Source organism: Myxocyprinus asiaticus, chromosome 31, assembly GCF_019703515.2.
Source record: "Myxocyprinus asiaticus isolate MX2 ecotype Aquarium Trade chromosome 31, UBuf_Myxa_2, whole genome shotgun sequence".
Taxonomy (NCBI): Eukaryota; Metazoa; Chordata; class Actinopteri; order Cypriniformes; family Catostomidae; genus Myxocyprinus; species Myxocyprinus asiaticus.
This window is the reverse complement of record NC_059374.1, coordinates 12664388-12679082: the sequence shown is the minus strand read 5'-3', so window position 1 is coordinate 12679082 and position 14695 is coordinate 12664388. Positions and strand designations below refer to the sequence as shown.

The 14695-nt window shown below is 37.0% G+C and overlaps 2 protein-coding genes across 12 annotated transcripts in view; one reads left to right on the top strand and one right to left on the bottom strand.

The window, feature by feature from the left end:
- cysltr2b (cysteinyl leukotriene receptor 2b) overlaps positions 1-14695 on the top strand; it is an 81050-nt gene that overhangs the window by 14304 nt on the left and 52051 nt on the right. The gene's annotated exons all lie outside the window — the stretch shown is intronic.
- The window catches only part of rcbtb2 (regulator of chromosome condensation (RCC1) and BTB (POZ) domain containing protein 2), a 42584-nt gene continuing 39852 nt past the window's right edge, over positions 11964-14695 (bottom strand). For 3 of the 5 annotated variants that reach the window (XM_051664884.1, XM_051664888.1, XM_051664893.1), the window contains one exon: positions 11964-14477. In XM_051664884.1, the coding sequence (XP_051520844.1) occupies positions 14337-14477 (141 nt within the window). In that variant the 3' untranslated portion in view covers positions 11964-14336. Of the gene's footprint in view, positions 14535-14695 lie in introns of all 5 variants that reach the window. The other 2 variants (XM_051664885.1, XM_051664887.1) reach the window with 2 other exon arrangements.

Here is a 14695-nt window from a genome sequence, read left to right as displayed (position 1 = left end):
CCCTTAACACCAAAGTCCTGTTAAAAAATGGCTTTACCGTTTGGCTTATACAAATTTGTGACAGTTCCGTTTGGTTAACAGGGCCCCGGCTACGTTTCAGCACCTTATGGACCAAGTCCTCAGACCACACTCTGCTTAAGTAGCTGCCTATCTGGATGACATCATTATATACAGTAATGATTGGCAGCAGCACATGCAGCATCTGGGGGATATTCTGAGGTCGCTGCTATGAGTGGGACACATGGCAAACCCCAAGAAGTGCACAATTGGATGGGTGGAGGTATGGTATCTGGGGTTTCACTTGGGTCACAGGCAGGTGCGTCCCCAAATAGATAAGACTGCAGTGATTGCAACATGCCTGAGACCCAAGACAAAAAAGGAGGTGAGACAGTTCCTGGGGCTGGCTGGCTACTATAGAAGGTTTGTTCCTAATTATTCGGCCGCCACCAACCCGCTGATGGATCTCACAAAAAAGGGAACACCAGATCCGGTCCAGTGTCTACAGGCATTTAAGCATTGAAAGCTGCACTTTGTGGCGGACTGCTTTTACGTTCACCCGATTCCTCTCTCCCTTTCATTTTACAGACGGACGCTTCAGACAGGAGGCTGGGGGTGGTGCTCTCGCAGGTGGTGGAGGGGGATGAACAGCTGGTGCAGTACATTAGTCGCAAGCTCTCACTGAGGGAGACTAAGTACAGCACCATTGAAAAAGATTGTCTTGCCATCAAGTGGGCCATCCTCACTCTCCGGTACTACCTGTTGGGATGTGCCTTCACCTTTTGTTTAGATCACGCCCCGCTCCAATGGCTCCACTGCATGAAAGATACCAATGTTCAGATCACCCACTGGTATCTGGCTTTTCAGCCATTTAAGTTCAAGCTGGTCCACAGGCTGGGGGCGCAGATGGTGGTCGAGGGCCGGATGACGCCCTGACCTGAGTTTTCTGAAGTCCTCGTAAAAAGATTGTGAAGTGTCACTGAACCTGCCTATGCATAAATCCTGACAGAGTTTAGTTCTATATACTGATGTGTATCAGCATTCACAGTCCTGACCTGAACATCATCAAATCAGTTTGTTCAGTGTTTCTTATGATTATTTATTATCTGCACAAGTATCTGGCTCCTGTGTGCAAATTCATGTCTGCAGGACAAGAAAAGGCTAATTGTCCCCTCACTGAATGGGAGGATAATAATAATAATAAAAAGAGACATAATGCTCTTTTTTTCAGTTTTACATAAAAAATGTAAAATAAATGTTAATACTAACAAGGAGAGTACCTGCACTTTTTTTCTTCCACTGCAAGCACTGTAGGAATACAACAGCTGGATACAGAATTAAAGGATAATATGAATAGTATATGTGCGTAGAGTTGTTATATAATGGAATGAGTTTGGGTTTGTACAGGAAGTAGAATAAATATGAAAAATAAAATGTAAAAATAGTGATTTTTAATATTGATCACATGGCTTTGTATAGGTAGCATGTATACATATGACTGTACATATTTTTTTACATCTATATACATGTTATATTGCACAATACTGTATATTTTACATACCTTTACTATACAATATTAGTATACCATACTGTCCCATACCATAATGTATTGCACTATACTATACTATACCATGGCTTTGAGAAACGTCTGAATAAGTATTGTAGATGCTTTGTCTATGACAGTATGCATCTTAAATGTAGCAAGCTACTTTTGGTGTGTAGCTTGTAGTGTAACTAGTTACTTTCTCCATAGTTTAGCTTTCAGTTTAGCTTAATAAATATTTCTGCCGAGTAGTTGGTAACATAGCTAGCAAAAAATGTTTTTAGTAGCTTGCCCAACACTGTAAGAAGACATGTTATAAGTAGAATAATATACAGTCTCCTGGGCATTATCTCAAAATGAACCCCTTCAGAATGATAAAAATCACTCTTTCGAGGTTTTGTTTTGTGATAATGACCGTCTGACTGTACATTATCCCTTACATGTATTTCATGTTACAAAAGAAAACATGATCTAAACTATGTGTGGGGTGGGGGGGTTACTAAAGTGTGATGAAAATTCTCAAACCTTCAGAACTGACATGAAAGCATAAATAAGATTAATTTTGAAGTCTGTGGCAACACTGTGAAACATGTAAGAAGTTTTATGACCATTGTTCTGTTTTCTCTATGGGCTCCTTTTAAACAAACACCATCAAGGTCAGGGAGACATTTTTTTTTTTTTTTATGAAAAACAAACTTCCAACAAAACCATTCCACTGTACACTTAAAAACAAGAGCCTCATTTGAGCACTGCCACTAGATGAAACGCATACCCCAGGAACGCAAGGCATACCATTTCAATAGCAGGAAACTGTGAAAGGCCGAGACATGGTCAACTAGGGAGCAACCAAGATATTGAAGATATTATGCTTTCTGTTTATTAATAACTCATATTGTTTGTATTGTGTACAATCAGGGGTGGACTGGGACTAAAAAAGTGGCCCTGGACTTTCTGGCCCAGAGCGGCCCACAAACTCAGCCCGCAACACACCACACCATAACACACCGGCTCATTGATTTCATTTTCTGGCTCATTTCTATTGACTGTTAGTCATGACAATGGGCACTACAGTAAAAAATTGTCATAACTTTAAAACATATAAAACCACTGTAAATGTGATGAGTGGATTTTTTTAGAGAAAGCACTAAAATAAGAACTTTATAGCTCAGACAAATAACATGTCTGAAAACTTTTTTCTCAACATACAGATGTCATGTTAAAATGTACATGAAAGCACAAGGGAAAATGTGTATTTTAGGTAATGTGACTAGTCAGCATTTCTTCAAAGTTTTTAAAGATCTTAATCACCTTTCAAATTTTTTTCTAGAAGTGCAAATAAACTATTGTCTTAGTTAATATGAGGTTGTGGAAACAACAAGTATAATAATAATATATTATATATGTATATATAGCTATAAAAGATCATCAGATGTTGTTTAAAATCGTTAGATGTGTCACGAGTTGAAGCAGTAGCAGAGGCAGGACCCAAATGCAGAGAGAAAAACAGAAGATTTATTTTATACAAAAAACAATGGGAAAAAACACGAAATACCCTGAAGGGGAAAAAACACAGTCCAACGCAGGCAACCCTCTGAGGCGGGACTGGGGCGGATGAACAGAAACAGGACTGACCGGAACTGACAGAACAGATAAGGCACAGGAGACAGGACAGACATGAGACGTGAAACAAGATGATCTGGCACTGGACAGCACACACAAGGAGCCTAAAATAGGGAGAGAAATCAAACAGGTTAACAGACAGGGTGGATGTGACTAATGAACTAATAATAGGCAAACAAGGTGGCGGGGTATGACGCAAGACTGAGAGACACGTGGCAATACAGAAACAAAACAAAGCCACGTCTCTCACAAGACACAGACACCCAAATGGCACGAGCGCATATCGCCAATACAATAGGCAACATGCGCTCATGCCAGCCAACAGATAAGATGAGAGAATGCACGGCAACGCCAACAAAGCAATGCCATGCATTCTCACACCAGACAAAGCCTGAGCGTACATCGCGAGGCAAACACCACGCGATGCATACAACAGGTGACAAGATGAGACAGGACACCTGTGCGAGAGTTCGGCCACAAATAAACCAGACATCTCAGACCGAAGTGACCGAACCTCCGCACAACATGAAGACAGATCACAACCCGGGCACGCAGCGCGAGCGCAACGCGAAGTGCGTCCGTGGTTGCTAGAGACAGACATAAACAACTGACATTGAGTGCATGCCGCCAAGATGATATAAGCCCAATGCACTCACGGCAATAAAAGACAGAACATGGAGCATGTGTCCGGATCCCGACACAGACCGAAACTGAACCAGACATGAAACACAAGACTGACCAAAGAGCGCACTGCAGGGAAACCACAACTGAAGCCGTACGCTCACAAAGACAGTAGACAAAACACAAGACAGACACAGAACAATGATGTCACAACCCTGTCACACAAAAAGCCAGATTGACAGAATGACAGGATCATGACAAGATGAAGAAAGTGTCACACAGCAGGACACTGATGACAATGCTTATAATTTATTTTTTTTTTATGAAAACAAAGTTGGCCAGAATATGTACATATATAAATATAAACAAATATAAAGATATGTAAAACAAAATAAACATTCCTCTAAAAGTGTAGAACTTTGCAGATATTTTGCAGATTAATTGCTCATATTTTCACTCAATGTGAGTTTGTTGTGTCATTATATCTGCAGTGTTTTAATTCCTGAGATTCCAGATTCTTGAGAAAAAGTGAAAAGCTCATTGCTTTGACAAGCGCTGTTTCTGCTTTCTTTTAAACAAAGTAAGCCATATAGCCACTAAGTAATATTTTTCATGACTTATTTTCTGCATTTGTATCAGGCGTGAACATTATTCAGCAAACCGCACTTCAGCTCCCTGCGGTATGAATCAATTATGCAAATGACTATGTACTGCTCATAGCTTTACTGTTTGCAGATTTTATATATGCTGCTCTTATTGTATTTGTTGTAACTTGCAGTTATTTGTCATTTTGTGATTATTCAGAGATTATTCTTATACTCCATATGTTGTCTTTGGTTGTCATTTCAGTTTTTCAAATTAAAAGCCATTATATTGGCTTTACCTCACAGAGTTTTATGAATATTCACTCTGTAATGGGGTCCGTGCGGGCATGTTGGAGTCCAGGGTGGCCGCCTATATCGACTGTAGGATGGGCCGGTACTTACACAGCAACTGTGGAACTGGGGTGGAGGTGGGTTTTAGAGAAAAGTTTGCAGCGCACTGCAGTGAAACCGGCTTATCTGCAAAACTGAGCTATTTAAATGTTAGACAAAAACAGAGACACAAGTTTATTGGCTACCCGATTACATGTCAAAGGACCAATCAGCTTACACTATGCAAGCCAAATGATTGGCTTATCATGTCACTTGAAGTTAAAAGAACCTATCAGCTTGCGCCACATAGAGCAACATGGCTGATCTTAGTATACATACTGCACTGAAGAATGCAGTATATGTTTTGTATTAGACACTAATGCTGCATTCCATTCAACTCAAAAAGTCAGGCTTTCCAGCTTCCTACAAGGAAAAGTGGAATGGAACGCCACTTGAAGTCAGAATTCCAACTTGGAAACTCATGCGAAAATTTTAAACTCTGATTGCGCCAAGATTCAGGTGCGTGACGTCACACAAACATGTCGGCACCCAGGGAGATATACAAACAAGTGATAAACATACACTTTTATTAAATAATATTGATAAATGGGTCAAAGTTTCTACATTACACGATATTAAAGCTAATGGGAGCGTTACAGTTTTGTTTCCTTAGATATCTGAGCATCTGGCAATGGAATGCCTTTATGGTCAGAGATTGGAGATATCAAGAAGGAATATCCCACATCTTCAATGGAACGCAGCTCCGTATTCCATGACTGAACTTTTTTCTTCTTTTTTTTTTTTTTCATTTTGAATGGTGTGGAAAAGTAACTATAATTAATAAATGTTTATAGTTCATTTGATATGATTACGTCCTTATTGTATGACATAGTACATCAAGCTACAGCACAAAATATACAGAAGAAAGATGACAGTTTTCCCCATTTGTCCAGTAAACTGTGTCTTTCCCGGCCACTTTGAACATCGTTAAATTTTCTGAGCGGAAACTCTGAGCCACAGTCACTTTTACAGCTGCAGTGAGTGCAGCATTAGACCATTATGTTTCACAAATTGCACGTGCTGCACTTTGTGGACAACAATTTGTGGGAAAATCAAATGTGTATGCTCTTCCTGCTTCCTCTTGTCAGACTATTTTATCAGTACACAGATCAACGTTAATAACCTGGTTTGTTGATAGCTGCCTTTGCTGATATGCATTAACTATTTATTCTTACAGCCAGTATGCTTGTACATAATGGAGAGGGAAATCAATATCATCGCTCTATAATAGCTGACCGATTGGTCAGTGGTTATAAGTGGGTATAGTATTACAGATGGCTACTTCCCTTTATCGAGTACAAAGGCTGTCTGCATGACGCATACAAATAACTGACGGTTTGCTTTCTGCAAATATAAAAAGTTGGGAGTATGCCAAACGTTGACAAATACTGTTTAACATTGTTGCAAATCAAACATAAGGGCATCATATTAACACAACTGCTTAGATGTACGTCTATAAAGCCCTTAAAAACAGTGCAACCAGAAATAAAATTCTGTCATCATGCCCTTTTATAGAAGCGAATAGACCTCTGAAGCCAAGCAATAGCCTTGTGTGAGAAACATAAGATATTTTAAAGGATGTATGATGTGTTTTTGTCCATACAATGTAAGTCAATGGGGCACATCGTATGGACAAAAACATATCATACATCCTTCAAAAAAATCTTCATTTGTGTTCTGCAGAAGAAAGAAAACATATAAGTTTAACATGGCATGAGGCTGAGTTAATGATGAATGAATTATCATTTTTGGGGATAAGATTCCTTTAAATTTTGATCTGTTTGTCACACAAAGCTATTGTGTGGCTTCAGAAGATTTGTCTTATGGGCCACATTTATGATGCTTTTGTAGTGCTTTTATTCCTTTTTTGGTGCTGTTCCACAGAAGAGACAAAGTCTTTCAGAACAACATAAGGGTCAGCTAATGATATTTATGTGTACTATTCCTTTAACCCTTAAACTCTTTTGAGTGGGCTGCCATCTGCAATTTTTCACACTCAGATTTAAAAGCTCATCATTCACACATACTGTGGAATAACTTCAAAACATGTATCTAATTTTTCAGAGAACCCCCCAAATAATAAAAAAGACTCCAATTACTCATAAATAATATTGTATGTGTTTATAATCTTATGATAAACCGATTTTTTTTGGAACCCCCCAAAAAAATGTTGTTTTGATTTTGTCCTAAATTTGTAAACATGTAATTCTGTTCACTCTACCATACTTTGAAAAGTCTCATTTTATTCCACTAGATAGCAGCAAGCACTAGAAATGTTTTTTCTCTATCATATTTCATCACAATATACAGATATGAAATGTACTGTAGGTGGCACTCTTAACGCATTTTAGCCCTCACAGATGTGCTCGTCCATAGACATTCAGTCTAGTTTTCAGTTCAAGCACCACCCTTGTTGTTTTATTGAATATCTTAGCCTCTGAGTGGACTAGACGCTCAATTTAGGTGTCATTAGAAAGCTGAGATCTGAGTAGAAAACATATTTTTCTGATTATTTGTTTTGCATTCTGGATGGAATATTTTGTTCTGGACATTTAAGATACAAAATAAGACATAAAATTGGAATATTCAGCCAAGCAAGCTCACAGACTAGTAAAAATTTGCTAATTTTTTTGAAAACTTCCTAAGAAAAAAGTAGATATAAAATGCCTGTTTTTTAAAATGTCAAAATTTGGGGCTTAAATCAGCAGTTATTGGAGCATAAATGAGATGTTTGTATTTGATGACTTACAGAAATCATTTTTCACTTTGTGATTCTTTTGAAAATGTTTTGAACTGTGGTATTAGGGCAACAAAAATTACTGTATAGTCATATTCCCGAGAAAGAGAGCGTTCATTTGATACATGATTTGTCTATTTAGGTGTTATGTGAAGGACTTTTATTTTTAGATAAATATTTCTATAAATGCAGAAGTGATGGTTATCTCTGAAAAGTTCAGATTCTAAGCTTTCAAATGATACCTCATATGCCTGACTTACTGTATGTATACATATACTTTAAGTGGTTAAGGCGGGTCCAAAGGGGGGCGCTATATTGCGAAAAAAGTTTACGTTTAAAATGTTACAGTTTATGGGGTTTAGAAACCTAAAGAGTGTCAGATGTCTGAATACTTTACCTATGGCAGACTGAAGTTAAGTTTCAATGAATAGGTTCACAAGACCAAGCATGTAAAGTCTATCAAGAGGTCTTTCCAAACAAATAACTCACTGAGTTTTCTCAAGAAGTACTGTGAAAACACTTGTACAAGCCAGTGCTCATGGCAAATGTCCTAAATGCATTTCATAGATTTCTGGTTAGATATTTGGTGTTGAAGTTTCGAGAGAACGTGTGGCAACGTATTTGTGTAAACTAAAAGATACTGTGTCACAAGAGTTGCATCATAGTGCCCATGCTTGTGTAATTTTGGGCAAAAAAAATACACTTTATAAAATTACATTTTTAAATGCTGTCATATAAACAATTTGATATTCATTCAGAGAGCTTTATGTCTCTTGGTACTGTACAAATTCTGTTAAGGTGATACTTGAAATGTGTTTATGTATTTCTGGTTCTTGGTGCATCAGTCATGACGCAAAACTTTATTGCACATTTATGGTCTCTTTCTAATGTGTATAAGACCAGGGTTATTTGCAATATATGACTGGCAGTGTGTTTCACAGCTATTGGATTTTCACAATGAAACAAAATGATCTGATATTTCCCTTTCTGATACGGAAGGAAACTGTACAGCCAAATGAATCCAGGTAATGAAAGTAGGCAAATTATACTTGGTCAGATTAAGATTTGAGAAGTGTAATTTGTTCAGCATTAAAATACTTTTTTGTATTCCTGTTTAATATGCAGAAACAACTATAAGTAAGCCCTTCATCGGTTGATTTCCCCAAAGAGTGTAAAGAGATTCTATGCCGCTCCCAAACAGCAACATTGGCTCAACCAATTAATAGACTGTGTATTAGCTAGTATCTATGGTCTAATTCTATTACCATTGCCTAGAGGTTGAGCCATAGCTTACCTGTATTTTTAGTCACCACTACCAAGTGTGCACCAAGGCATAATGCCTAAAAGTGGTATGATAATGATAACCTTATTTTAGTTACCAAAGTCAGCTAATGCAAGCTAACATCTAGTTTATTTGGTTTACGAGGCCTGAAATATCAGAAAATGAAAGTGAATAGCAAATGAGAAAACATTTCAATAGCTGAAAGTTAAAAACATGACAGATAGCAAAAGCATGAGATCAGATAAAAGAATGTCAAGGTTTACCAACACCCACAGATTCATCAGCAAAGACAAGAATTTGGCAATTTCTGAGGAAAATATGAGTGCTGCTTGCCTATGCAAAACTTGCCACCATCAAAGTGGTTTTCAGCACATTGCTACGTGGTTTCTAGAAGGTTGCTTGAAGGTCCAAGTCAAAAGAGCACCTTTCCCCCGTACAGTCCCAGTACTTTCCCCTTAGGCACACTTGAGGCTTTTTCCTCTTGCATTCAAACACATAAATGTAAACCCTGTAGTGACATCATCTAGTGTCAGCCATTTTCCTTCTGACTTGTTTACACGTACGATTCAGTAGCAACTACAAACTCAACAACACCGATGGAGGATGCCAGGATCGGAGCTACACTTTTGTTAGGGTTGTTTTAAAGCTAGAGTCTGTAACTTTTTTAGTGTTAAAATACTTTCTTCTATTCCAGCTTAATATACAGAGACAACTATGAGTAAGCCATTCATAGGTTAATTTTCTTGGAAACTGTAATCACTGTGTCCCTGTGGCACTATAAAAAGTCCTGTGTTTGTTTTGAGTGACCCGCTTAGGCCCGCCCCAACAATGTCACTCAACCAATGGCGTAAGTTGGGGGGCGGTACTATCTGAATGTCTGAATAACTGCAGGCGAGGGGCATATTCAGGCCACGTCCACACAATATGTTTTCTTTTATCCCTAAAACAGGCAACGTGCATCACAAGATACACACTCTTTAGTGTCTTATAGAGGGTATAAGAAAGACTTTCTCACCCAATCTTGTTATCATTTATCATAGTTGGGTCTGTTTTGAATATGTGGGTCACATGACTTGGTTAAAATTTTCTGTGATCGTTAAGTCAGCCTGACCTAAAACCAACATGGCCGCCCATGGTGCAGGGCATGCTGACTTTGTGATAATTAATTATATATTAATCATACTTTTCTTCGTTAAAAAACCCAATAAAACTGCTCATATTAATTGTGAACATTGTCTTAAGATGCGGAAGAAGAAAATTAAGTCATGCTGTTCATACTGTTATTTAGCACATTTTGAAGTATGTGTATCTCCTGAGATATGTTGACAGATTAAAGGAAGAAAAAGGGTTAATCCACAATATTACACATACACATTTATTACACTTACACATGTCGTACATGCAACCTTAAAGCTAAAGTTTTCTCAGTTTTGTTACACACACACACGCACGTTGGTGCGGCTATGCTTATGAGGACTCTCCATAGACATAATGGTTTTTATACTGTACGAACTATAGATTCTATCCCCTAACCCTACCCCTAAACCTAACCCTCACAAAAAAACGTTCTGCACATTTACATTTTCAAAAAAACATTGTTAATTATGTTTTTTTGTATGTTTTTATGAGGACACTAGAAATGTATAGCATAATACCCTTGAAATGACCAGTTTGTGACCTAAAAAAAGTCACCCAAACCACCCAAACCCGCCCACACTCTCACTCTCTCACACACAAACTCACACACACTCTCTTTCTCTCTCTCACACATACTCAAATACACACTCTTTTACACACACTCACACACTCTCTCTCTCTTACACACAAACACACACATACAGAGGGAGACACATACACACATGCATGATATGTGTTAAAATAAGAGGGGAAGTCAGAAACTCATAATGATTTGCATCAGATAAAACAGAAATATTGATGACTTTGACTTTTTTGTACGCAAACTTGCCACGAACATGTGGCAAATTGTCCATTGTTGCCAAAGGTTTGCTGCAGGTTCACCACTACCAGTGAAGAGCTGCAAATTTCTGGCAAATATTTGCAGCAATTCACAAGCTCATTTGTATGTGAAAATAATGAGTGGCAAATCTGCTGCAGATTTGTGGCTATTTTGCTAGAACTCTAGATTTTATGTAAGGGAACAAAACCAAACCAAACCTCAAGAGAGCCCGAGACTCTTGTCGTTTTTAAAGTTTGTGGTTTTCACTGCATTTCAAAAATTCATGTTGTACTGTGCGGTCTCAAGTCTGTAGACAGTCGTGGAGATGTTGAGGCATGTGTTTTTCTTAGGAAGCTCTCGCAAGCAGTAACTTGACAGTTCAGTTTCTACTAATTCCATTCTCTCAGTACTGTGAATCAAATATTGTCTGTAGTGCCCGTTCCTGAGTTTGAATACAAAATACTGCCATCTAGCGATGTTATATACACATTACATTCTGTGGTGGCAACTGCTGTTACACTTCAATAACAGTAACACGTTACTAATATTTGGTATATAAATAAATACTTTACATCATTGGATCATAAACATTTGAATATTAAATATAGACTATAAATCATGTGATAGGTTAAATTAAATTATAATTATTAATTAAATTGAATGTAACATTGAATTATTACTGTTAATTCATTTATTAACCGTTATTATTTATTATTTATAATTCATTTGTTAATTCATTTACATAATTATATATTAATGAATTAATTATTAACTATGTTATTAATTTTCATAATTAAAAATACAAAAAAAAAAGAGTTTATTATTTTAAAAGATTGTCACTATTTCAGTGTCCTTACGGCTGTATAAAACTCATTTCAAAACATTTTAAACAAACTTTTATGGATACGTTTGCTAATTAACTGATTTGAAGATAAGTGCTTCTACTTTTTGGAAATATATGTAAATGTTTATTTTTTTTTTTTTTTTTTTGCAAAGTGGGCATATTTATATGTGAATATGTATTTGATGTAGTGTGTAAGTCGTGTCTGCAACACCAACCCTGTTGTTAAAAACAAATTTCTCTGTGAAATGTATGATATATATATATATATATATATATATATAATAACTGAATTGAACTGAACAAAATGTTGCATTCCAAAATTACAATATACACATTGAAAATCAGTCAAGATAAAATTTGTGTCAGAGAAACCACACAGAACAAGGGCAATATTTGTATAAATGTATTATAAGTATAACATTTTTCAAGACAGCAGGTTTGAACATTTCTAGGACATTTACTTTTCAAAGTGCTTTATGATATTTAGTTTATAATGAAAAATAAAGCAATCTTAGAATTGACACTTCTAGGTTTTAAATAACTATTCCCAATTCCAAACATGACCATTGGGTAATGACCCTCTCTTGGCAACCGGGCAGGGTTAGAAGTCCTGACCTCATTTATGGGGATAAAAAAAGAAGAGAACCATAGAAATATCTGTAACAGAACAGAGACCCCTAAACTGTGTAAACAAATGTGAACAGACTGTATAACTGATCATCAAAAACACAAAGACAAGCCTTTTAGACATATAAGTATCCATTCAAGTAAATCTTCTCTCTGATTGCGTGTTGTGCTTGTATAACTTACTGTAAACCCTTGAATGAAAACATGATGCTTTAATATGCCATTTCAAGGTTAGGTTGGTAGGTTAATGCAGCCTTGAATGAAAAAAAATAAAAAAATAAAAAATATTCTCTGGAGGTAAAAGAAAGCTTTTAGGGTGAATCTCACGCAAATATGTCATATTTTACCCCAAATTACCCCAAGAGAAAAAGACATTATATTGCATTGAAAAAAAAAGTCAACATTTTGGACCATTGTGACATTTCCTTGACAATTAAGCAAAATGCAGTAACTACAGCAACACTGAAACAGAAAAATGTCTTTTTTTGATTGTGCAGCCAAATGTGGATTATAAAATGTATAGATATATTATACACACACTGAGCACTTTATTAGGAACACCTGTAAACCTACTTATTCATGCGATTATCTAATCAGCCAATCGTGTGGCAGCAGTGTAATATATAAAATCATGCAGATAAGGGTCAGGAGCTTCAGTTTATGTTCACATCAACCATCAGAATGGGGGAAAATGTGATTTCGACCGTGGCATGATTGTTGGTGTCAGATGGGCTGGTTTGAGTATTTTTGTAACTGCTGATCTCCTGGAATTTTCACACAAAAAAAAGTCTCAAGTTTACTCTGGTGCTGGAATGGTGCTAAGAACAAAAAACATCCAGTGAGCGGCAGTTCTGCAGATGGAAACACCTTGTTGATGAGAGAGGTCAACAGAGAATTGCAAGACTGGTTCGAGCTGACAGAAAGGCTATGGTAACTCCTACTGTACAATTGAGCAGAATAGCACCTCAGAATGCACAAGTCGAACCTTGAGGCGGATGGGCTACAACAGCAGAAGACACCATTGGGCACTTTATTAGGACCATAGTGTTCCTAATAAAGCATAAATACTTTATTATTACATAAAGTATTTTGGGGGGGTATTACGATAATGAGTGACATTTTTGCAATATGGCAACTAGAATTGGGAGGAGAGTTCAAATGGCATGAGAGTAGTCACAATGCAAAAAATCATACAAATCAAATTCATTTTCTTTATGCAACGTATCTTTTCTTTTTCTTTTCATTTTTGGATTTTGGGGTGAAATATGACCTGAAGGTATTCTTGACAGGCTTTGTGAAATTCACCCTTTATCTGTCTAAAGTTAATGAATAACAGAATATGGGCACCATTTCCCAACTGCAATGGCACTGCAGACACTCATGTTAGTGCTTGTACAAATATTACTAGACAGAAGAAAAGATACCTTTCTGCCACATTCAAAATAATACTGTTACACAAAAGAGTATGAACATGTCAAATGTAACACTATTGTCAGTTAAAAAGTAAATGACATGGATTTGGCGCTATAGCCAGAGTCACTAGGTACATTTTAAAAAATCATGCAATATTGCCATAATATGTTGTATTAATGGTAAAGATACATTTCTGCCATATTCAAAATAATAAAATAATATTGCTATAATATGTTGAATTAAAGGTCCTTCTAATGCCTGAACAAAATAGAAAGTAATCAGTGATATCCTATGAAACCTCTCAAGACTATAACCTTTACAGATGAGGACGAATGGACAACATGTTTGTCTGCCTGAATGTAACATTCCAATCCATCAAACTCAAAAGACAAGAAATGTATCGCGTATGAATGTCATCTTAACACCCCTCTGTTTAGCTCTTTCATAAGAATCTTTATGTCCCTTTGAATCTGGAGTGATTTCCAGCACTCGTCTTGAATTGTTCCATTTATGGAGGGCTTCACATAGTGGGTGTAATTTAAAGGTATGAGGCCCCAGGAGACAACCAGTGCAGTGGTGTCCCGTAATCTTCATGCTTCAACCACAGGAATTTGGCTTATCTCTCTACAAAACTGAGGTATTTGAGGTAACATGCTTGGATCTAGCAGAGCCACTGTAGAATAACTCTCAAGCCTGGACCTCAGTGCTGTCTTTCTCTCTGTTAGTTTTTGAAGGCCCCGTAACGGCTGGCTTTGCTGATGAAGTTCTTTAGAAGTTCATGGTCCATGTCGGCGAAGGCCTGTGTCTGTGTGACGGCCGTCAGGTGGTTAATGCAAAACTTGAAACAGAACTCTTCCAGATCCTGCACATGAAGAGTGGGTGGACTGATTCAATGAGAAAGAGAACCAACACTAAAGACCTATAGAATGATAAATAAATACATTTATGTGAGCGTTTATGGCTCTGTTCCAAAATCTAGTGAGCCGTCTACTTATACAGCATTTATTTCATCCATAATGGGTGGAGTCAAATGAACTCTGATTATATTTCATTCAATACTGAAAAGTATCAATAGATATA